Source organism: Peromyscus maniculatus, chromosome 9, assembly GCF_049852395.1.
Source record: "Peromyscus maniculatus bairdii isolate BWxNUB_F1_BW_parent chromosome 9, HU_Pman_BW_mat_3.1, whole genome shotgun sequence".
NCBI lineage: Eukaryota > Metazoa > Chordata > Mammalia > Rodentia > Cricetidae > Peromyscus > Peromyscus maniculatus.
In genome coordinates this window covers 8,607,642-8,631,385 of record NC_134860.1, presented here as the reverse complement: position 1 = coordinate 8,631,385, position 23,744 = coordinate 8,607,642, and the positions used below count along the sequence as shown (strand labels likewise).

Here is a 23,744-nt window from a genome sequence, read left to right as displayed (position 1 = left end):
TGTATGGTAACTCTTTGGGAGGTTTGTTTTGCTTTTTTGAGACAGGGTTTCTCTGCTGTTTTGGTGCCTGTGCTGGATCTCGCTCTGTAGACCAGGCTGGCCTCGAACTCGCAGAGATCCGTCTGGCTCTGCCTCCTGAGTGCTGGGATTAAAGGCATGCACCACCACTGCCTGGCCTCTTTGGGAATATTTTAAGGGCTGGAAGTTTTCTAAGAAGCCTGGGAAAACTAAAGGGAAAAAAAATGACGATCACATAATTACACCACAGGGTACATAACATGATAAATACTAGGCAACCTCTGGCTTGGTTGACAAAATACACTAGGACCTTTTTGAATATAGTAGAAGGGAATCATTACACTGTTGTGTGCATGTGTGTTTGTTTTTAAAGAAAAATATATGTGGAGTTTTTTAGGGAAAGGCTAAAAATAAGATGCATAAACTATACACTCATTGTATATATTATTTATTGCATCCTTAACCAAACATTAACATTTTGAGCTTTACAGACAACACAAACGACTGTGATGTGGCCATTATGCTTTTAATGGAGATATAAAACCAATGCAAAAGAATGTTTTATTTATCATTAGCATAGTGATTAACTTAAATTACATTTTAATAATGTAAAATACAGTGTGTTAGACCTCAAAAGAGAAACTACAAAGTTGCCTGCAACCTAAGATGTTGGGAAGGCTCCTTAAATTGTTTTTACCCACCAACTTTATAATACTCAGTGGCATCTGGGGGGACATAAGAAAATATGAGGCTCTTTTCAGCTGTTATTCAGAACTTTAGTAAAGCTGTATGACAATGTCACTATGGGACCATACAATTTTCTTGTAGTTCTTCCAATAGCATAGGCAGTTCAGAGGCTTAATAGTTCAAAGCGGAGAAAGCAGCTAAGTTATCTTGGAGAATTGTGAAACAGAAATCCTGTTGCTCTCCTACAGAGAAACTCTCTAAAATGTAGGCATAACTCAAGGATGTCAGTTCTATGAAGTTTCAATAAACACTCCAAGGCACAAGTGTTGGGCACAGCCTGTTGTTAATCAAGATGTCACTGCACCATACTTTTGGAGGTTCAGGATGCTGTGCTTGAAGTGACAGGACATTGACTTTATCCCTAGTTAAGAGCACCAGGTGTCAAGCTCAGCTTCCATTTACACAGGATGCACCAATAAATCCTTAGGGTGATGAGTGGTCAGGTACTACGTCCCTAACACATCTTGCCTTTCTGTTTTTGATGGCCTGGGACTCTTTAAAGACAGGGTTTGTAGGACTTTAGGTGCTCTGACTGCCCTAAAAGTAGTCTTGAAGCAATAGAGTCCTTTTCAAAGAGCTCACTTGATACTTAATTTCTTTCAAATGAAAAATGTTAGGAATGACATGTAGGCTAAATATCTGATGATTAATATCAAAAATTGCAATATAAGACATTTAGTAGGGCAAAATATACTGTATTGGCAAGGTTAATTATTTGTGTGAAATATTCTATATATCAACTGAACAAAAAAATTTCAGACCACTAGAAGCCCATAGCAAGAGAAACAGCTAACAGACAATCAAAAGTCAGCAAAGTTTACTGGTTTTAAAATACACTAACACACTTGATATAGAAATATTTCACTTTTAGAACTAGTGTTGGCTGTGGAAGCTGCTAACGGCCAGTGTACCAAGATGCTGTTTCTAGTATGGGAGTTGGTTAAGTTAGTGCTTCTCTAAGAAGGAACTGAATCACTTGGCATTCTTTCACACACTAGCTCATAATTTGATGATTTCTGTTTACTAATTCAAAACTAAGCAGGAAAGGAATTAAGTTGACTAGTCAGGCCTGGAATAAACAATGGTTTGGCAAGTCACAGTCACTCAGCTCAAGGATGTGCGGTAATCTGCAGGAAAGCTGCTCAATTCTAGTAGTCCATTGCTTCACATCTGTAAAGAAAAACAAAAACAAAAAAAACACAGGAATCTTAGTTCACTGCAGAGAGCAAAATTCTTTCCACTTTGAAATGGACTCAGGTCTTAAGAAACCACAATCCATGTGGGAATAAGAAAATTAAAGGCAGTTAACAGACTGAAAAAGTCACTTAAAGTTCAAGTGCGTAACATTAATAGTTTTAGTGTGTGTGTGTGTGTGTGTGTGTGTGTGTGTGTGTGTGTGTGTTTGTGTGTGTGTGTATGTATGTGATGCACATGGAGGCTTGTGCTATGGTGTGGGTAAGAGTCAAAGGACAATTCTATGGAGTTGGTTCTAGCTTTACATAGGTTCCAGGGATTGAACTCAGGTTGTCAGGCACTTATTTTGCTAGCCTACAATACCTTAAATATTCAAGGTACTTCTGTTCGTGTACAAATGAACAGGAATGTGGTCGGTGGGGAAAAGTGTAAGTTGGTAAGAAAGAGAAAACATTTTTGAGCAGCTATTATAACCATGCTGGTGCAGGTACCCACCTGTAGAGGAGTTCTATACAGCCATTTGTCTTTATCAACTTTAAGTTGCATACAGGCAAAGAGATCACAAACTGCCGGGAGGCCGTAACAATCTGGGCGAAAGTTCCGTTCTTCTTGTAGGGGTGAATTAAGAAACACTTCCTGCAAGAAGATGAAAAAGATGACTACTGGGAGGCATGAGACTAAACTCCCAATCAAATGGAAAAGAACAATGTAAAGCATTTCCTTTTCCAAGAACAAAGGTAACAACTGTAACTACAAAGCAGGCTGGACTTTCTTCTTTACTGCAGCACGGAGGCTAAGGACCTGAGAAATCCACAAATACAGTGGATTATAAATTGTCCACCCTGTTTAGACTTGGGAAAATTACTACCTTGGCCAAATTTAGCATGACTTAAAGCAGATTCAAATGAGGCAAGTTTTAATGTCTGCTTACCTGGGCCTTCTTTCGAAGTAGCCACTTATCTTCTCCAGAGGAGAACTGGCTGAGGGTTCCCACTTTCTTTCCTGGCAGGACCCAGTCAGCAGTATTAAAGGGACACCAGGAAGTGGCCATAGGGACTTTAAGCATTTCTTTGCCAGCTCTCTCCTCAGTACTAGGCACTTCCTTAGGGCCCCCTCCTTTGCATGTGGGCCCAATAAGCCACTCTGACAGGGAACTGTTCCTTATGACTTGGAAGGAATCAGCAATTCTAGCGGGAGCCACTGCCTTGGGTGCCTTAGCTTGTTCAATTAGCTCATTTCTGGAAGGACAGAGCCACAGATTCAGGGACTCTTTGTGTTTCTCAGGCTCAGATTTGGGTTCCACAGGCATTCCATTCTTATCCTTTCCTTCTTTCTTCAGAAGCCATTTATACACGGCTTCCTTCTCACAGTTGTTATCACACACACACTCTGCAAAGCTTGTGCAGGGCTCGTTGGCTTTGCATACTTCCTCTACTTTACATGGGTCCTGATGGTTCTGGACAAGCCAAGCCTCGGTGATTACGCTGGGGACTGACAGTGGTTTTTTGGCCTCCAAGTGGTCATTCAGGCATTTCAGATTGCCCAGGTTCTCAATCTCCACACCTCTGGGCTGGTTACCCTGACAGTTGGTACAGGAGTCAGGCTTGACAAGCCAATCATTCACATTGTAGGGCTCTGTGAACACCTGGAATAAGAGTTTAAACTTCTCACTTGTTTCACAGCTACCATTCTCAGGCTTCTCCAGTTCACAGGGTTCTTGGGGAGTCACCAACCAATCAGACAGGTCCAGGTCATCTTGATCAAGGAGCTCTACATCTTCAACCTTTTCAACTTCAGTAGAGAAAGAGCTGGTGCTACCATGGCTGTTACACTTTGAGGAACTTGGTTTTCCAGGAATGTCTTGATGACTGTTGAGGAGCCAGTTTTCTAAGCCCTTTAGATTGCCCCAGGCATTGCTGAAGAAACTGCAGGCTCTGGCAGAAGTCTATACAAGAAGTAAACAAAATAAATGTTTAATTTCCCAGAAAAAATATTAAAAAAATACATTTATGTCTAACAAGCATGAAAACATCCAACTGCTTCAAAAGCAAAATTGATAGCCTGTGAAAATCAAAGACACACACAGGTTTGGTGGTTGTGGAAGTCTGAATGAGAATGACCCCAGAAGCTCATATATTTGAATGTTTGGTTTCCCAGGTAATGGGATGTTTAGGAAGAAGTAGGAGGTGGGTTGTTTGATGAGGTGAGGTGTATTCACTGGGTGTGGGCTTTAGGTTTCAAAAGCCCATGCGAGGCCCTGTGTCTGTCTCTGTCTGTCTGTCTCTCTACCTCCAACTTATAGATAAGATGTAAGCTCTCAGCTACTGCTCCAGCACTGTGCCTGCCTGCCTGCGGCCATGCTCCTTGCCATGATGGGTAATGGACTCACCCTCTGAAATTGTAAGCAAGCACTCAATTAAATGTTTTCTTTAAAAAGTTCCCTTCAGTCGGGCAGTGGTAGCGCACGCACGCCTTTAATCCTAGCACTCAGGAGGCAGAGGCAGGTGTCTCTGAGTTCAAGGCCAGCCTGGTCTACAAAGCAAGTTCTGGGACAGCCAGGACTACACACAGAGAAACCCTGTCTCAAAAAACAACAAAAAGTTGCCTTGGACCTGGTGTCTCTTCACAGCATATGGAAAAAGTAACTAAGACAGTGGTGAATACTCTACTCATAGGAATATTGACCATTAACTTCCTAGAAAGCCGTATTGGCACAATGTAGCAAAAGTCAAAAGGGTACATAGGCAGAACAGTAACTTAAGAATCCCATTTATAGGGATTTACTCCTAAGGAACTAATTACCTCCTAAAGTATAGGGGGCAGAATCTTAAGTTCTAGCCAGCTGATGAACTGTATGTGATCAAAAGCATTATATATTTATCAAAACATAATTTACAGAATGATTTTTATTTATATGTATGTACAGGAAATGTTATAAACAAAAATGTCTTAATGTCAGGCTGGAGAGGTGGCTCAGCAATTAGAGCACTAGCTGCCCTTCCAGAGGACCCAGGTTCAATTCCCAACACCCACATGGCAGCTCACAGCTGTCTGTGATTCCAGTTCCAGGGCACCCAATACCCTCACCCAGACATACATGCAAAACACCAATGCACATAAAATAAAAATAAATTAATTTATAAAAATATCCTAATGTCACTTCACTAGGGATTATGGACATGTATTTTGAAAGATTTTTTTTCCCCTAAACTTCCTACTTATAATGAAGTGATTTCACTTTTGTAATTAAAGATTAAAAACATGCCCTTCTACATAGACATAAACTACTTACTGTTAACCCAATCTACCTCAGAAACAATAAAGGCAGCCACACACCTGACTATTCTCCAAGGTCTGTTTTGGGGTAAGCCAGTCTTGTGGGTTGGTACTGGGTACATAAGGAGCCTGATGACCAATGGCAGGTTTGCTTACAAGAAGCCATTCATTGAGAGAAACAGCTGTGCTGCTGGATGCTGACTTCTACAAGCCATAAAAAAAGAAAAGGAAAAACTTTGCTGTTTAACAAGGCAGTATCAAATGAAGGAGAAAATTTACCAGAAACAGAAGACCCAAGCACTCTAACATTGGGTTACTACTAACCATAAAGAAGTCATGCCTTCCCTGAACTTTTTTTTTTTTTTTTTTTTTAAACCTTATTGGGCTAGTGAGATGGATCAGGGGTAAGAGCACCTGCCACCAAGCATGATTAATCCTCTGGATCCAGTGGTCCTCTGACCCCCCACACAGGCACCATGGCCAGTGCATCCTGCCCCATAAATACACCATACACAAATATTTTTAAAATTTATTGTGTGTGAGAGGGCACCCATGCTATGGCATGTGTATGGAGGTCAAAGGACAACTTTGTAGAGTTGGGCCTCTCCTTCCAACTTTATGCAGGTCCTACAGATGAACTCAGGTAAAATGCACGGTAAACCTTTATCCCCTAAGCAGTCGTCTTTCCAGTCCCATTTTTCACAACTGTAAAACAAGATCAGGGACGGTGGTCACACCTACAGTCTCAGCACTCTGGGAGGCCAAGGCAAGAGGGCTCCAAGTTAAAGCCAGCTTGGGCTACATAACTATTCTAAGTCAGACTATGCTACAATATTTACAGCCCGTCTCAAAACAACACAGTCAATTGCTAGAGTTCTTCTAATTCAGATGTCTTCAATCTTTTATTCATTTGTTTTACAAACACATCTGAATCAGAGACTTCCAAGGAAGAACCAATATCAGTAACAATGTTAATAATTTCCATTTAACTGATTATTTTTCTCATTAAATCTATAAAACAATTAAATTTCTATTTGACATTTGGTGCTTCAAGAGAGGCAATTAAGTGGATGCTTTTTACAAATAAATAGTAGCAAATAAAAAAAATAGTTATCACGACACAAAAGAATTCATAAAGTAATGACTTAATTACCAAAAACAGAACTGCAGTTTACCTGCTCTGGCACCTGGATATAGCCTCTTTTCTCTAGGAAAGGCCCAATATTTGAGGAGCTAGCATGTGCCATCAGGTGCTCAGGAATTTGCTATCAAGAAGAAGAGAATCATGTTATTTATGCTTTTCTACCCCCCCCCCCAAAGTGATAGTATAATCCCTACATTTCAGAATCACTGAGCAAAGCATTTTATTTTCACTGTAAGTCCAATGATCAGTTTAAGCTATCTATGTCATAAGAAATCTTCCCTATACTTGGCAGTGGTGTGATTTAAACAAGACCCAAATGATACTACACCATTCAAACCGTAACCCTTATTTTTTAAATGTATCAGAATATTTCTAAAGAAAGAGGAAGAGCCCTAAGTATTCTCAGTGAATCAGTAACAATCTCCGAACTGCCAACCTATAGTTCTGACTTAATCATTTCTAAAGGTCACTGCCTCTAGCAAGCCACCATCCAGGAGGCTATCGACTTGACAAGTACCCTATGAAATAGCTGAAATTAACATTACTTACAATTGTCTTAAGGGATCCAAATGTGGTGATGGTCTGGCGCAGAGCAGATGTGTCTGCTTCAAAGAGTAGGACAGTCGAATCTTCAGGTTTAAGAGCCAAACTGCCCAGTCTATGAAAGTGATAAAATTTAGATATTTTCCGAGGAATACCAATATTAGCAAGTATAACATTAAATACCAAAGTAAGCAGGATGGTTTTATACAAGAATAGAAAGTCAAGTTAAATTCAACACATGCAATGAGTTATAAATCTGACTTGCTTTTTATGCCCATGAGAGTAGACCGAAGTCAAAACTAGTAAAAGGTTCTTTACCTCTCCAGGCACAGAGAGACTTGATTGGCGAGATCTTTGTTCTGGGTGTACTCCAGTTGATGAATAAGACAACTGAATTGGCCCATTAGCTATAAGAAACATGAAATCATCTATTCACAATATTGAAAGTATCCAGATTAATAAATAACATTTTAGATTAAACTCCTGTCTTGACATATTAATAATTCACGGCAGATAAAACGTTCTCTGGAATCTAGAAAGCATCCTCAACCAAGTGCAGCCATGTAGTCACCTTACCCAGTAAAGCTGCTGAGCCTGCTGCTGCAGTGTCTCCTCTTTAAGCTGGTAGATGAGATCTACCTGTTCATTGAGCCACACCTCACGACTCCGAAGGCACTCTAGATGGCGACTTATGCAACTGTGAATCTGAGCTTTTACCTAGGAAATGCATGGTAACATAAACTAGTGTTATAAGCCAAGGAATGGCAATTCCCATAAATACTAATGCTCTTAAACTTTTCACCATATACTCAAAAATTTGCCTACAATTTCAGTAATCCCATGAAGTCTTAGGAATCCTGGTTAAAGAATCCAAGGCTAAACCTTGGATTTATATATATACCTAACTTCTAAAATACCTTCATTCCTCCCCCCCTTAGATGATCAGGCTTCATTTTACATATCAGCAATCAAATGAAAAAGATATGCCAGGGATACTAATCCCCCTCAGCTTTCCAAACAACGCTAAGCTTTACATGCCTTTAATCCCAGCACTCAGGAGGCAGAGGCATGTGGATCTCGTAAGTTCCAAGCCAGCCTGGTCTACAGAGCAAGTTCCAGTTCAGCCAAGGGTACACAGAGAAACCCTGTCTTGAACAACCCCCTCCACCAAAAGACTCTCTGGCTGGTCTGTCCTTTTTCCCACCTACATGGAATAAGCAGTCCAATTCTAGTAAGCCAGTTTAGTACAGGCAAGGGCCATCTTATCAAAAGCAAAGAGACCATTAGGGTGGATAGTTTAGCTAAATTATAAACTAATGTTCCTAAGAGTGTATGCAATGGTCCACATTTTGTCTATATACAAACATTTTGAGAGAAAAATTCAAAACAGCTATAAATCATTCATGAGCATTCACATAAGTATATCATATCGGTGTATCATAAAAGTTCCCCTTTGGAAAAAGTTGTTTCTAAGTCATATACTACTTGAAGCACTGACCAGCAGAATGCTATTGGAACTAACCAATTTCATTCTGACTATGCCACTTATATCATGCTACCAACAAGTTAAATTAAATGGAGACATAATGAAGTGTCATTTTTTATATATCAAAAAGGTACAGCTCTGCCAGGTATTGTAGCACACACTACACATTTAATTCCAGCACTCAAGAGGCAAGCAGTTCTCTGTGAGTTCCAGGACAGTCAAAGCTATGTAGAGACCCAGTCTCAAAAAAAAAAGCAGCTAGGCAGATTCCTGCTCACTCTCTTGTTACTCTGAATAACTGGGTACAAGAGCCACACAAAGGAGCAATCAAAACACACGCCAAATGGCAAATCTCCAAGTAGATTCTCAGATTCTTCCAGCATCTGACTTATTTCCCTGTGGGACCAAAAGCTCCAACATGCCAGGCAAAGGATTATTTAGGGTTAAGAACATGCAGGATATGGGATCAAACTTTCTGGATGGCATGGAGAAGTTAAGTGCTCTACCCAGCCTTGTGCTACATCCAGGCAGACCAAGGAAGAGGAAAGCACACAGCATACCTCTCGTAAGTTATCTTTAATTTGCTGTTCAGCCCGGAGTACTCCACTAATAGCAAGCTCCAGCTCCCTCCGTGCATCACTGCACCTCAAAAGTGTTTCTCTATTACTGTAGCAGCCACTCTGTTCCAGGGAAGTATTCATTCTGCTCACCGTTCCTTTAAAAGAAAGAAAGAAATCCAAATAGCACCATAATTACAACCTGATACCACCTTTTGATGTCTCAAATGGTTAATCCAACCAGCTCTCATTACTGACACCTTTGGTGATTTCCAAGATACATATTCAATACGTACATATTGCCTCCCTTCCTACCTAACCTGTTTCTGCTAGAAAATTCTATGCCTTTAATCCCAACACTTGGGAGGCAGAGGCAGGCAGGTCTCTGAGTTTGAGGCCAGTCTGGTCTAGAGAGTTCCAGGAGAGCCAGGGCTACAAAGAGAAACCCTGTCTCAAGAAAGGGGGTGGGGGGCGCGGGCGGTGGTGGTGCATGCCTGTAATCCTAGCACTCGGGAGGCAGAGGCAGGTGGATCTCTGTGAGTTCGAGGCCAGCCTGGTCTACAGAGTGAGTTCCAGGACAGGCACAAAGCTACACAGAGAAACCCTGTCTCGAAAAACCAAAAAAAAAAGAAGAAAAGAAAGAAAATTCTATGATTACTTGGGGGGGACACTTTACATGTGAACATATATATTTGAGGAAATACACCAATGGTCCTGAATTAACAGGACACATGCTGGTGAAGTGTTCAAAGAACATTAAACCACTTTTGGTATTAAGGGGTTGTAATCCCAGCACTGGGTTGGGGAGGGACTCATGACAAGCAGGGCTACATTGCACTGGTTTTGAGACCCTGTCTCAAAAGACAACAAAACAAAAACAAAAACACCAATCATTAATAGGATTCTGGACTACAGATGTGGCTCAGTGTAGAAATAACTCTCCTACCATGTGTGATTCCCTGGGTTTTATCCCTGCTACTGCAGATTTCCCCATCATGATCTTGACACCGCTCCCCCCCCCTTTGCTCATACAATCCCTCTTCCCTCTCTTCGACTGGACTAGAAGAGAATTTTAAAAAAGAAATGGAGCCCTTGTTGAGCAGCTGAGTTGGTACTCTACTGGGTATACAGAAATTTCAATTTAGATGTTATATGGATGTATTTGTCACAAGGCTACTCTGTCCCACGACTATTAGGCTAAAATTATTTCTGAGTAACATGCTATGGAGACATTTAGAAAAGGGAAGGAGGACTCAAAACCATGGAGGGGAAAACAAAACAAAACTATCTCCAAACAGGAAGGCCATTTGGCCTAGATAAGCAACTCTCTGGAGGGCGTGATTACTACTCCAATACTTGTAGAATCAGACTTCTTCAGCATAGCCCCAAGGAGGGGAATGGCTTCACAGACGCCTAACAGTCCTGAAGGCAATGACTCAAAGAGCCTGCTTTGGGCTCGGCAGCAACAGCTTGTCAGTGCAATCACATCGGCTGCCCGCCCACCCATGAGAGGCAAGGGACATTTTGGACTGGCCTTGACAGCACCCCCAAGACTAGGTTTCACATCAGGCTGAATGCTGATTAGGACCTATACTGAGTCCCCACCCTCGGAAATAAACTGGGGGGCTGGAGGGATGACTCCGCAGTTAAACGCACTGGCTGCTCTTCCAGAGGACTAGGGTTCAACTTCCAGCATCCACTAGGGCTCACAACTGTTTATAACTACAGTCTCAGGGGTCCTCAGATACTATCCATGTAAGTGATACAGAGACATAAATGCAGACAAAACACCCATATGCATAAAATAATTTTTTAAAAAAGAAAGAAAGCTGGGCGGTGGTAGCGCACACCTTTAATCCCAGCACTCGGGAGGCAGAGGCAGGTGGATCTCTGAGTTTGAGATCAGCCTGGGCTACAGAGTGAGTTCCAGGAAAGGAGCAAAGCTACACAGAGAAACCCTGTCTCGAAAAACCAAAAAGAAAGAAAGAAAGAGAGAGAGAGAGAGAGAGAGAGAGAGAGAGAGAGAGAGAGAGAGAGAGAGAAAGAAAGAAAGAAAGAAAGAAAGAAAGAAAGAAAGAAAGAAGGAAGGAAAGAAAGAAATTAATTTGTAAGAAGATGAAGCCCAGCAGGCTTTTCTTACCCACACTTCAGCAAAGGACTCAGCTCGAGGAACTTCTGAGTTCCTACCGAAAACTCAAAGTCCAGTAAATTTCCTAACTTCCCACTTGCTAATTCTGTTACCTCAGTCTGTTTACCCACAATGACCTACAGAAAGGGCTTCCTCAATGCATTTGTCAGAAGCCCCTGTGGAATTTTTTCTAACCCTGGAAACAGCAGCTGTATTAGTTTGTGTTTCCATCTAATATTATAATCAGGCTTCAAGTGTATTGAGCACAGTCTGTAGGTTCTTTGAAAAAACCCCACCAACACCATGTTGGAGTGTTGAGTGTCACCACGTGACTGCATCTGTTAGCCATGCATGACCTATGTAGCTATTTTCCCAATAGTCTTCACCTATGCCATTATTTCTGAGGCCCTCACTTGTGTGGAATGCTGCAATGCTTGGCACTATGAAAATGTTAATTAAAATATAGCTTTACAGAGTGAAACCCCCACGACTCTAGAACAAGGCAGAAACACTCAAATACAACTAGAGCAGACTATACTACTTGATCCTTAACAGGACTCTTTAAAATCTAGTCACAAGCATGTTCAACTGCCCAGGAGTGGACACAGACAAAACACACAGTGGCTCATGACTGAGATCTCAGCACTCAGGAGGCTAAGGTAAGACTGCAGAGAGTTCAAGGCCAATCTGGGTTACATGGTGAATTCCAAGACATCCTGGGCTGCAATGTGAGACTGTCTCAACAAATCAAAAAATCCCTAGTTGATTTTTTCTTGTCAGCAATGACAAATTATAAAATTGATTTTTTTACCACACAGTTACTACAATTTTTGCATCTTAAGATGGGTACTGTCTTTCAAACACAGTCATCGTGTTAAAATTCACAATTCTATGATCTCAGCCTCCCAACACTTGGATTACAGCCATGTGCCACAGCTGCTGGCTGCCTACTCCTGGTCATAAGACTAAGGCCATTACAGCTGGGCAGTGATAGCACACGTTTTTAATCCAGCACTTGGGAGGCGAAGAGGCAGGTGGATGGATCTCTGTGAGTTCGAGGCCAGCCTGATTGATCTACAGAGTGAGTTCTAGGATAGTCAGGGCTACACAGAGAAACTCTTGTCTTGAAAAACCAAAAAAAAAAAAGAAAGAAAAAGAAAAAGGAAGGAAGGAAGAAAGCAGTACTGAAACTGACGACGGCTTGCCAGTGAGGAGGCCTTGACTGACTGAGACCCTTTAACCACTCAGAGCCACCCTTTTCACCTTTTCAACGTGACAGCCTAGTTAAGTGAAGACCATGCTAGATGTGCAGACTTAGGTAGTACTTGTCTACTGGCTCCTTAGTCTTTCAGTATACACAAAGCAAGATCTCAACAGTCTAAAACACACACACACACACACACACACACACACACACACACACACACACACACACGAAGGTTATATATCAAGTTTACACATTTTAACTCTTTTCTTCTTATTTTTAACTTGAATGTGTGTACAGTGTATTCATAGGTACAGTGTGTGTGTGTGTGTGTGTGTGTGTGTGTGTGTGTGTGTGTGTAGGTCCTCTCCTCTACTTAACTGTTACCTAACTAAGTGGACCAAACTGGCCCTAATCCCAAAATTCAACTTAAAATACTGAAAATGTCCTTTTAGCTTCACCTTAATAATGCAAACTACTGCCCTAGCACTTTCAAACAAGAATTGGATTACATTAAATTCTTCCAGAGTTGTGTGTGTGTGTGTTTTGTTTTTGTTCTGTTTTAACTTCCTTGTTTCTAGGATCCCTGCACTAAGTTTTAGAGTACTGGAAAATGTGAAGGAAACACACCCAATCCTCAACCACCACCCCCACCACCCCCACACACACAAAAGACCCTCAAGTTTGTGAGGGTTGTAGTATCTATATGTAACACACATATTTAGTTATTAAGTTCAAATATCTTTGAACCAGTATTGAGCAACCAATCACAAACTAAAGATAACTTGATATCATATGCTTTGACCATAAGATTTCCAAAAAGCTCTAATTCTCATGATGCACATTAACCACAAACTGAACAATGGAAAGGTTTATTATTGTGGGCACTGTTCAGTGGGTAGTGTTTAACATGCCTTAGGTCCTGAGTTCAACTCTCAACATCAATAATACAGTTAAATAAAACCTTTGCTATTTTAGTACAGTACCCACATTTCATGAAGCCAAAGGCCTACATAGTATAAAGACATATACATACACACGTGTGTCCGTGTGTATAGAACGAGGAGCCTGGTATCCTGTCTTTAAGATTTATTTTTATGTGTATGAGTGTTTTCTTTGCCTAAAGTAAGTGCACTGCATGTGTGCCTGATACCTTAAGAGGCCAAAAGGCATCCGATCCCTGGAAATGGAGTTACACACATGGTTGAGCCATGTAGGTGCTGGGAACCAACCTGGTCCTCTGCAAGCCAACCAAGTGCTCTTATTCTTATATGGGGAACCATTTCTCCAGCCCCTAAATGACCCCTTTAAAGGGTAAGATCTGGATTCAGAGTTCTCAAGGTCTAGTCCTGTGTTAGCGCCTCTACCTTTAGAGTATCACAACCCATGAATTATGTTTACCAAAATTAGAGTTTAAAATGAATGTTTTTAAGGGTTTACTATTAATTTCCACAGACTCTCAATAAGTTTTATAGTCCTCAATAAAGTATAAGCAGTGTTTCAGAACCATCTGCCTTGGATGACAACTAAAAAATACATATAGCACTGTCATGACAGGCTCAGAATAATCAAAATCCTCCCAAGTACCAGTGCCAGCAGGAAGGACTGAAGAGAAGAGCCGTCAGTTCCAGCATCTGTACGTAATCATAACTACTCCAGGCTTTGTTGACTGAATCAGGGTTTAAAATAGTTTCTCTTTTTTTTTTTTTATTATACGCGAGACTCACTAAGTAGACTAAGCCTGCCTTTGCTTCCAGAGTGCTGGGATTAAAGGCGGAGGCCACCATGCCTGGCTAGAATAGATTATCTCTTAACACTACCCTCCAGTTCTCATTCAGTGTCAGCTTGCTCACTGCCTCCAAGAAAGCCCTCCACTTGGAGTCGATAAGCCGAGAAGGTCCTAATGGACCCACAGTATGAAATACTGCTTACTGAGTTATCTCAGAAGAGAAAAACTACATGAGACTGTCTGTAAAATTTGCAGTGAAAAGCTATCAATTTAGAAACAGTTTAAGTGCTATTTTGCAATTTTACCTTGACTTGCACTTTCTCCTCTGTCAGTGAAAAAGAGGTTTTGAACCACAACACATTATCTCAAAGATTATATAGGTCTTAAACCGAATCCACTTCAAATTCTTTACCTTCGGCTGCGCTTTCACACGTAGCTGCTAGACTCCCAGCACATAAACTCTTAAGCGGTAACCGAAAAACGGCTGCAAAATTCTGCCACCTAATGGCAAAACTAAGTAAGGTTTTTCTGGTTCAAAAACTGAAAAAACTAACGATAAAATTAAGCTAGAGCAACAGTGACTCAAACAGCTTTCTAGGCTTCCCGTTGCCCTTTCTAGGAGCCGCTGTGAAACCGGTCTCCCAGGGCTCCCCGCACGCATGCGCGCTCTCCCGGACAAGGCTGCACACTCACCTCGCAGTCTGGCCTCGCGACACAAACTACTCCGTGTACGCAAACTACTGCGCGAACGCGAGCGGCCGCCTTTTTACCTTCTCGGCTCGTCAGGTGCCTGGGTCAGGCTGCGCCCCGCCCTGCACACGTCAACGCCTCCCCTCCCCCCACCTGCCTCTCCGCCCACTGCACCCGCCGCCTGGGGCCACAGGAGCTAGGCTCCTCCTGCAGCCTCTGCAAGCTGCTCCGCCCAGCCCAGGGCTCAGCTGCAAATCACTAACTAGAGGAAAAAGCTGGGTCGGCAGGTGGATTGCGATAACGGTCCACGTGCTGGCTGGGCTTCGCCCTAGAGCTATTTTGATTTGGTTAGTTTGGGGGTAGTTTTGTTGTTGTTTTTTTAGAGTTTAGAAAAGCTCTTGCTGGCCGGGCAATGGTGGCACAGGCCTTTAATTCATGCACTCAGAAGGCAGAGAGGCAGGCTCTGTGAGTTCAAGGCCAGCCTGGTCTACAGCTACAGTGAGTTCCAGGACAGTCAGGGCTACACAGAAACCTGGTCTCGAAAAAACAAAAACCAGAAGCTCTTGCTGTGTAACTAAGACTGGCCTGAGGTTCCAGAGTGCTGGGACTGGCAGGATTCAAATGGGGGGGAAAAATGAGGCCGGATATAGAAAGGGGAAAATACCCCCACCCCCCGGGATCTACTTTACATTTTCTGCTGTCTGAGAGTAAAACTTTAACTGATAAAACCAAAATTGCGCCAAGGCATCTCGCGTGACCAGAATCTGTGACGTTACATGGCTACATAAGCGCGCAACGTGACCATGTGAGCTACGCACACACGCGTGGAGTGACGTGACCTGGCCACGCCCCCAGCCGGTTTTTAAAGCGGAGCGCCATATTCCCGGTTCTCTCTTCTCTCCTCTCTTCTTCTCCACGCACGTGTCTCTCCCACAGGCCTGCGCACTCTCTGTCCCTTTATTTCTAATAAACTCTTATAAGCGGGGGAAAAAAAAATTGCCTGCAGCGATAGAGCTTGTTTTCCTAAAGATGTTTCAGAAAAAGGATATCAAAAACAACCAATTGCATAGGGTTTGGTGCTCAAATGTGTAATCTCAACATTTATGAGGAGGAACTAGGAACCAGAGTTAAAGGGAAGTCTCAGCCACAGCAGAATTCAAGGTCTGCCCAGGACGCCCATGACAGTTTCAAAGAATACAAATTAACAAAAAACCCTATGCTTACTTGAGGCCAGAATGTCCCGACCTTGAGTTGAACTGTATAAACTCCTCTCATCCCTTGCCCCAAACAACACACCTCATAAAACCACCATAGTTTCCTTTACAAACACTAATTCTTTAAAGCAGCTTACATCCTTTTTTACTTAATGTTTGAACTTTACTCAGCTTTTAAATTTTGCTTAATCTTTAAACCTTGTTGTAAATTACAACTTTTGAGCAACAGACATAAAAAGCAATGGTAGACACTTAATTGCAAAAACTCTGATCACACCCATGTCTTAGATGTCTACTGTTTGACAGACAGAGTACATCTCTTATCTCTACTTAATAAACTCATTAACTTTACTTTACTCAGACTAGCTCACACATTCTTTCCTGAGGTGTGGTCAGGATCAAGGCAAGGGCAGGGTGAGCTGACTCAGGACACTGGAGGCAGTGAAGAGACTAGGATATGATTACAGGTATGGGCCACATATTTTCTCTTTTCTACGGATATAAAGTGACTTTCATGAACATCAAGAGTAAACAAAACCATGAGAGAAGACTCCAACATCCCTAGACACCAAATCCCAGACACCAAGGCAGCAGTTTACCTCCTTCATCCTAAAGCACGGTTTCTGAGACCCCAAGTCAGACTTTCATTAGAAAGAAAGAAAACAACTAATTCCAAATATCCTCTTTGGATAACACATTTGGTGAAGATACAAAGACTAGATGAATGGAAAATGTATGGTTCTCTTCATGTCAATGGCTGATTCTTAGTTTATTATAGTAAAACTAATGTTAAGGTAATCCCAGCACTCAGGAGGATACAGCAGGAGAATCATTCTTGCCATCCTGGGCTACATTATGAGTTCAAAGCCAGCTTATCTATACTAAGACCCTGTCCAAAATACTAGGGGGCAAGAAGCACAGCTGATCAGTGTGTGGACTGCTGTGATTCTTAACATTTCCATTTTAGTGAACTAAAAATCCCCTTTCCACCCATTCACTCTATCCTGTCCAAGTATTACCAGTCAAGAGAACCGTCATGTCGCCTTCTTGTGCCTACTGACATCTACATAGGTTTCCAGTGTGGACCCTTTAACACAGAGGCGATCCTTTAACAGTTCCTCGTGCTGTGCTGACCCCCAACCATAAAATTATTCTCGTTGCTACTTCATAACTGTAATTTTGCTGTTATGTATCATAATGCAAATATCTGTGTTTTTCGGTGGTCTGAGGTGACCCCTGTGAAAGGATCATTCAACACCCCCCCCAAAGGGGTCATGACCCACAGGTTGAGAACTGCTGCTTTAATACCTGATGCCCTGGAGGGGGGGAATGGCACACAATTTTAATCCCAGCACTCAGGAGGCAGAGCCAGGTGGATCTCTGTGAGTTCGAGGCCAGCCTGGGCTACAGAGTGAGTTCCAGGAAAGGCTCCAAAGCTACACAGGGAAACCCTGTCTTGGGGAGGAGAGGAATACCTGATTCCCTTATTAGACCTTCTTTCTTAGCCTGAGGGTTCATCAGCTTTGAATACTCCAGCACTGCACACACATCTGGTATCATCTGCACCTTGGCATAAGAACTTGCTATATGTTCGACAGAGCTGGCCTAGTGAGAAAGGTGCCCACAGCATTTGTACCAATGCTTGTCTTTAACTTGCCAGTAGTTTAATACATATTTTACTAATGAATGGATAATGTTAATGATCAAGTTCAGAGCAGCCACAATAAAATATATTTGTTATAAACATAATGAACTTGATGTTGTCCCATTAAGGAGTGTAGTATTAATTTAGGAAAGTAATTTAGAAGAGGATAATGTTTCTAACAGAACTGTTCTCTTTTTTTCCCAGGACTGAGGGTCCAATGCCCAGTCTTGTGAATGCTAAGCAACACTTTTTTTTTCTTTTCTTTTTTTTCTTTTCTGTTTTTTCTTTTTTTTTTTTTTGGTTTTTCAAGACAGGGTTTCTCTGTGTAGCTTTGGAGCCTTTCCTGGAACTCACTCTGTAGCCCAGGCTGGCCTCGAACTCACAGAGATCCGCCTGCCTCTGCCTCCCGAGTGCTGGGATTAAAGGCGTGCGCCACCACCGCCCGGCAGTAAGCAACTCTTTTAAGCCACACCTTAGCCCTTGGTTTCTGACAGCCTCACGCAGTTCAAACTGGCCTTGAACATGGTATTCTACCTCTTGCCTGGGTTCCCAGAACTCTGGCAACAACACCCAGATTAACTTAATTCCTTGTTTTCACACAGAACAGAACTGGTGAGGGTGTCACCACAGAAACCATAATCCCAGGGGAAGTGCTGAGTAAGATTGTTTTAAAAAGGCCAGATCCAAAAATCTTAGTTTCAAAGACCCAAAACAACAATGGATCTGTGAGGTAAAATGTGCACTATATGTACAGCCAACTCAACATTTCCCCCCTCAGGCTCTGCAGTACCACAGAAATTCCAAGTGACATCCACAAAAGCTAGGGAGGCTTTCAATCCTAGGACTGTATCTTATCTTCAACTTGAACTTCTTGCCCCAAGATAGTCAAGGATAGGAAAACAGGTACTTATCGGTACCACATAAGAATACCATTTTAGGCCACATGGATCTCTGAATTCCAGGCCAGCCTGGTCTACAAAGCGAATTCCAAGATAGCCAGAGAGAAACCCATTCTTGAAAAGAAAGAAAGAAAGAAAGAAACATTTTAGCTCTGGTTTTATATGATAACTATCGTGTGGATTTTCCCTACAGAAGCAAAGAAGAGATGAATTTCTCTCCTCTCTAAAGCCTGAGAGACTAGTAATAAAGCTAAGATAAAACTCAAAATGTATTTAAAGAATTATTTTGGAAGGTGTAATTGTCCACGTATGAAAGGACTGTTACTTACTGACACAGAAACCCCATTACCCTATTTTGTCAACTACCCACCAACTCTGCGCCAAACTGCTAGTTCCGTAGGGCAATCAAGGTAATGCCAAATGAAGGAACTATAAGCTCAAAAGCCCCAAGCAGAATCCTAGTCCCCCAGAAAAACATCTTGATTCTGCTGTACAGTCAGGCCAAGCAAAGCCAGGAGTAAGAATGAGCACACGATGAGTCATCCATGCTGGACAGAAGATAAGTCAACAGAGTACCTACACAACAATTATTTAGCTCACTTGCCTGTGAGTTCATCGAATTCACGAGTATGGATGACAAGCCAGGACCTGTGGAATATAGACTGTAAGCTTACAAACGATGCCCAAAGTGTTAGATGTAACAATCACAGAAGAACAGCTGAGGAGAGGAAAACAAAGGCTCCTCTGACAGACAAGCATAGAAAGTACTACTGGTGATACTCCCCAGAATAAAAGTGCTCAACTTGGCAGCTGTCATAGACTTGACAGAGTTAAATACCATACCTACATCACAAGCTCCCAGGTCCAAAAGTCTGAGTCTGACTGCTCCTTAGCCATTTGGCTAAAATCCAGCTTGAGTCTAAACCCCTCAGCCACACCAGGTATTTAGAAGGGGCCATTAAAGGTTTAATTTGAGGTCTTGAACTGACAGGAAGTAGTGTTGTCCCTGAGGATACAGTGGTGAGTCTGCCATCTAGTGGATACTTTGTGCCACTGGTTGTTCACTGACAACACTAACTTCCTGACTGAGAGGCACAGTTAAAAGAGTGACTGTCTCTAAAAGCATACCAGTATGTGAACACTGTACGGGCAAAACACTACTTAAATGCTAGCCGGGAGACTCTCAAATGGAGAAGGGACATATGCCAGAATACCCAGAGTTTAAAAAACCCATATATAGATCCCTGAGGTTCCCAGCAGTCTACGCTGATTTAACAAACTAGAGAGGGAGTAAGTCCTTTGTACTTGTAAAATTAGGTACAACCTCCCCTTCCTGTAGCTCCACTTTTCCACTTTTGAAAATATTCCCTAAAGGAATAACTTGAGAGACTTAGACATAAGTCATGATAAAACCTTCATCATGGGGCGGCAGTGGCGCACGCCTTTAATCCCAACACCCAGGAGGCAGAGGCAGGCGGATCTCTGTGAGTGAGTTCCAGAAAGGGGCAAAGCTACACAGAAAAACCTTGTCTCAAAAAACCAAAAACCAAAAAGGCTACAGTTTATATTTAAGGGCTGGAGAGATGGCTCAGCGGTTAAGAGCACTGACTGCTCTTCCAAAGGTCCTGAGTTCAATTCCCAGCAACCACATGGTACCTTACAACCACCTGTAACGAGATCTAGTGCCCTCTTCTGGTCTGCAAGGACACATGCAGGCAAAATACTATATACATAATAAATAAATATTTAATAAAATTTTTTTTTTTTTTAAAAAAGCCCTTCATCACAAAACTTTAAATGTCTAGGATATTTTCCTAGAGACTCAAAGACAAAGACCCATTGGAAGAGGTAAAACCGAGAAGTAAATGTAAGGACTGTTAATAGTGCCAGAGGCTACCCGTCTCACTCACCTGAACAATTCTGCAAGCTAGCAAACCTACCTCCCAAACAGCTTATCACCTGGGTGTGGTGGCATGCACCTATGTAATCCCAGCAGAGCCAGGAGGATTCCTGCAGCCTGTCTCGAACCAGCCACACAAACAGGGCCAGGGAGATGGAAAAGTACTTGCTGCTCTTCCAAAGGGCCAGAGCTCAGGTCTCAGGACCCACATCAGGTGGCTTACAATGGCTTGGACCTCCAGATGTAAGGAGATCTGACACCCTCTTCTTAAACAAAAAAAATCCAAAGAGCAAATCAAGTAACTTGCTGAGCAGTACAAATGAAATAAACCTCCTCCTGCTGTCACACCAGGGTGAATTTCTTTCCAAGATTCTGGTGTACTTTCAAGTTCAGAAATGCCACAGTGGGATCCCAACAGAGAACCAACTGACTTACGTGTCCCATACACACTCAGGGAAATAACTCAGGAGCCCTACAACAACACTGCAAACTCTCAGGCGGGTGGTGGAAAGTCAAGTCCTCACAGAAGGGAGCCGTGATGGTGGGCAGTACCCTGCAGACAGCACTAGAAGAAAGCTGTGTGCGCTGAGGGTCGGCTAACTCCAGCCCTCTGCCTTGTCATTCTCATCCATCCTCCCACGTTCCAGCCTTAGCACTTAAGACGGTATTGTTTTCTCCACAAGGACTGAGTTACATCAGGGCCAGGAGCACGTCCATTTCTTACACTGCTGTATCCTCGACACCCTGAGCACACAGCATTGTATAAACGAGTGCCAGGGCAACGCGTCAATGACCCCGTGAGCTCTCCTCTCATCAGAAGGGAGAAATAAAGCTAGTTTGGAGGACTCTTGGGAGAATTAACTAGGATGTTAAAAATACTGTGTTCACGACATAGCCTCCAACATTCCAGTTGCCAAACCATTCGGAATAGGAGCAAACGTGCTCTGGATCAGTAATGGAAAACGGGCTCACCTAGGGCGGGAGACCCAGACAAGAGCCCTGGAAACAGGGCTGTGACCACTGAAAACCAGGGAGGGACAGTCGGGAGAGTGCAGGAAAGGGACGGAGAGAAGCTTCTCCAGGGCGTCAGGCTGCCAATCGAGGCCCAGGGACTGAGCGTGTCGACCGGAGGGAGGAGAAGGGAAGAAGGGAGAGGTGGCAGCCCCGGGTCGCGGGGGAGGGAGAGGGGTCCAGGCCTGGCGTGACACGGGGAGGGAGAGGGGTCCAGGCCTGGCGTGACACCGGGAGGCAGAGGGGTCCAGGCCTGGCGTGACACCGGGGAGGGAGAGGGGTCCAGGCCTGGCGTGACACCGGGGAGGGAGAGGGGTCCAGGCCTGGTGTGACACGGGGGAGGGAGAGGGGTCCAGGCCTGGTGTGACACGGGGGAGGGAGAGGGGTCCAGGCCTGGCGTGACACGGGGGAGGGAGAGGGGTCCAGGCCTGGTGTGACACCGGGGAGGCAGAGGGGTCCAGGCCCGGCTCGCGGACAGGCAGGATGGTGGCCCGGGACCCGCGTGTGTCGGGAGGAAGGGGGGCAGGACAGGCCACGGGCCGGGGCGAGGAGGGCCGAAGGGCAGCCGAAGGGAGCGCGCCCGCCCCGCCGGCCACACTCGTCCTTACCAGCTGGCAGCGCTTCTTCCGGTGAGCCGAGGGGACCTTGGACCGACCCAGACACCTCGCCACCCGAGGATCGGCTCCAGAACCCGGAGCTCTCGCGATAGCACGGCCTCCCCACCACGCCTCTGGTTAGTGTTCTGACAGTTTCGCGAGATTTCCGTCCGCGCCTGCGCAAAGCCTCTTTAGGACTAGCGGAGAGTGGTAATTTTCCCTGTCCCAAATCTGGGTCCTTTTCATGCCGATCTGTAAGTACATTCAGTATTTGGAAGATGTGCAATGCTGGATGGAGAAATATGCCAAGTGAGCCTCTTGCACAAAATGCTCGCACAAGGTAGATTTTATTTCGCTGTAACATTCGTATGTAAGAATACATGTCAGAAGACACAGACCGTATATCGCATGACTCCTTTATCATGGAAATCAAGGCAAATTCTTAAAAAAAACCTTTTGAGTTGACACATAGTAATTGTACATGTCTATGAGATACAGTGTTAACTTTCACTGTATGTAAACAACATGTGTGGGTCAGATGTGGGTTACTGCTGTATTTCTCTGTCAGGGACCAAACATGAACCATGGAAAAGTACTAGCTAGGCCAGAGAACAAGCCACAGGCCCTAAACCAGATGCCCCCAAAGATAAAGAACAGGTCAGGTAGGTCAGGTAGCATAGCAACAGAACAATGGGCCCTGACCAGTGACCTTACCACCTAGCACAACACCCTGCAGCCTCAGGACCTGCACGTCTCCCTTCACCTGCACCCCTTCCCTCCTCCCTGCCCCCCCTCCCATGCTGTATAAGCCTTGCTGAGGAGAATAAAATTTGCAGCTTGATCAGAACCCTGTCTTGCTGTCTTCCTTCATGTCTCCCCAATACCCCGCTGCCCAGGGCATTTCTCTTTTTTTTTTATTGATAATATAGAAAAGCTCATCAACTAACTATCTCTGAAATAGTTAATCTGGGTATGGTAGCACCTAGCTACAATCCCAGCACTTGGGAGGAGGAAGCAGAAAGATGGGAGTTCAAGGCCAGCCTCCACTACTGGGGGTTTGAGAGATGTGGGAGACTGAGGTATCAGAAGATTATTATCAGTAGAGTTGTTCTACTGTGCTGTAGAATACTAGCTACTATATCTCCTACCCAACTCTACCCTTGCTAATAGGGCAATCAAATTCTTAAGGACAGAAAAAAGGGGGGGGGGGGGATGCCTAGAGGCTGGAGACAAAGTCAGTGGAGAATTAGAGTATAATAAGTTTCCTTATGATAGGCAGCTGGAGAGATGCTTCAGAGGTTAAAAGCACTTACTGCTCTTGCAGAGGGCCCAGTTTTGGTTCCCAGCACTTATATGGTGGCTCACAACCATCCATAACTCCTGTTCCAGGATTCCAATGCCCTCTGACCTCAAAGGGCACCAGGCATGCACATGCTACACATGTACATGTGCAGACAAAACAGTCATACAGGTAAAATCCTTTTCCTTTAGGGCTTGTAGTGGTTTGAATAAGAGTATCCCGCATAGGCTCATACATTTGAGTGCTTAGGGATCAGAGAGTGGCATTCACTACCTAGAAGGATTAGGAGATGTGTGTCCTTGTTGGGATAGGTGGGCTTGGTTGGAGGAAGTGTGTCTGGCTTTGAGCTTCAGAAGCCCAGCCAGACCCAGTGGCTTACTCTTTTTCCTGCTGCCCGTGGATCTGGATGTAGAATTCTCAGCTACTCCTCCACTGAGTGAACACTTAGAAATGGTGAGCGATG

General features: G+C 43.6%; 1 protein-coding gene across 5 annotated transcripts; it reads right to left on the bottom strand.

Moving 5' to 3' along the window:
- Positions 1-528: 528 nt before the first annotated feature.
- On the bottom strand, positions 529-22,618 carry Ncoa4 (nuclear receptor coactivator 4). Of its 5 annotated transcripts, none has more exons than XM_076544351.1 (10): positions 21,994-22,618; positions 8,969-9,123; positions 7,499-7,639; positions 7,241-7,329; positions 6,929-7,037; positions 6,411-6,500; positions 5,296-5,439; positions 2,891-3,904; positions 2,455-2,595; positions 529-1,935 (listed from the first exon to the last, which is right to left on the bottom strand). In XM_076544351.1, exons 1-10 carry the CDS (start codon positions 22,403-22,405, stop codon positions 1,930-1,932), a joined length of 2,301 nt encoding a protein of 766 aa, XP_076400466.1. In that variant the 5' UTR covers positions 22,406-22,618; the 3' UTR covers positions 529-1,929. The 5 variants fall into 5 exon arrangements, with proteins under 5 accessions (XP_076400466.1, XP_076400468.1, XP_076400469.1 ...); XM_076544353.1 differs by lacking the exon at positions 21,994-22,618 and adding an exon at positions 14,720-15,462; XM_076544354.1 differs by lacking the exon at positions 21,994-22,618 and adding an exon at positions 14,439-14,732.
- Positions 22,619-23,744: the final 1,126 nt, after the last annotated feature.

What these genes read in the sequence shown, in the direction of transcription:
- Ncoa4 (XM_076544351.1), bottom strand. Translation starts at nt 22,405, where the DNA reads ATGATAAAGGAGTCATGCGATATACGGTCTGTGTCTTCTGACATGTAT. An exon ending in GTCTCTCTGTGCCTGGAGAG is followed by an intron (nt 7,038 to 7,240) that starts GTAAAGAACCTT and finishes TCACTTTCATAG; the next exon opens with ACTGGGCAGTTTGGCTCTTA. An exon ending in TTGGATCCCTTAAGACAATT is followed by an intron (nt 6,501 to 6,928) that starts GTAAGTAATGTT and finishes TCTTCTTGATAG; the next exon opens with CAAATTCCTGAGCACCTGAT.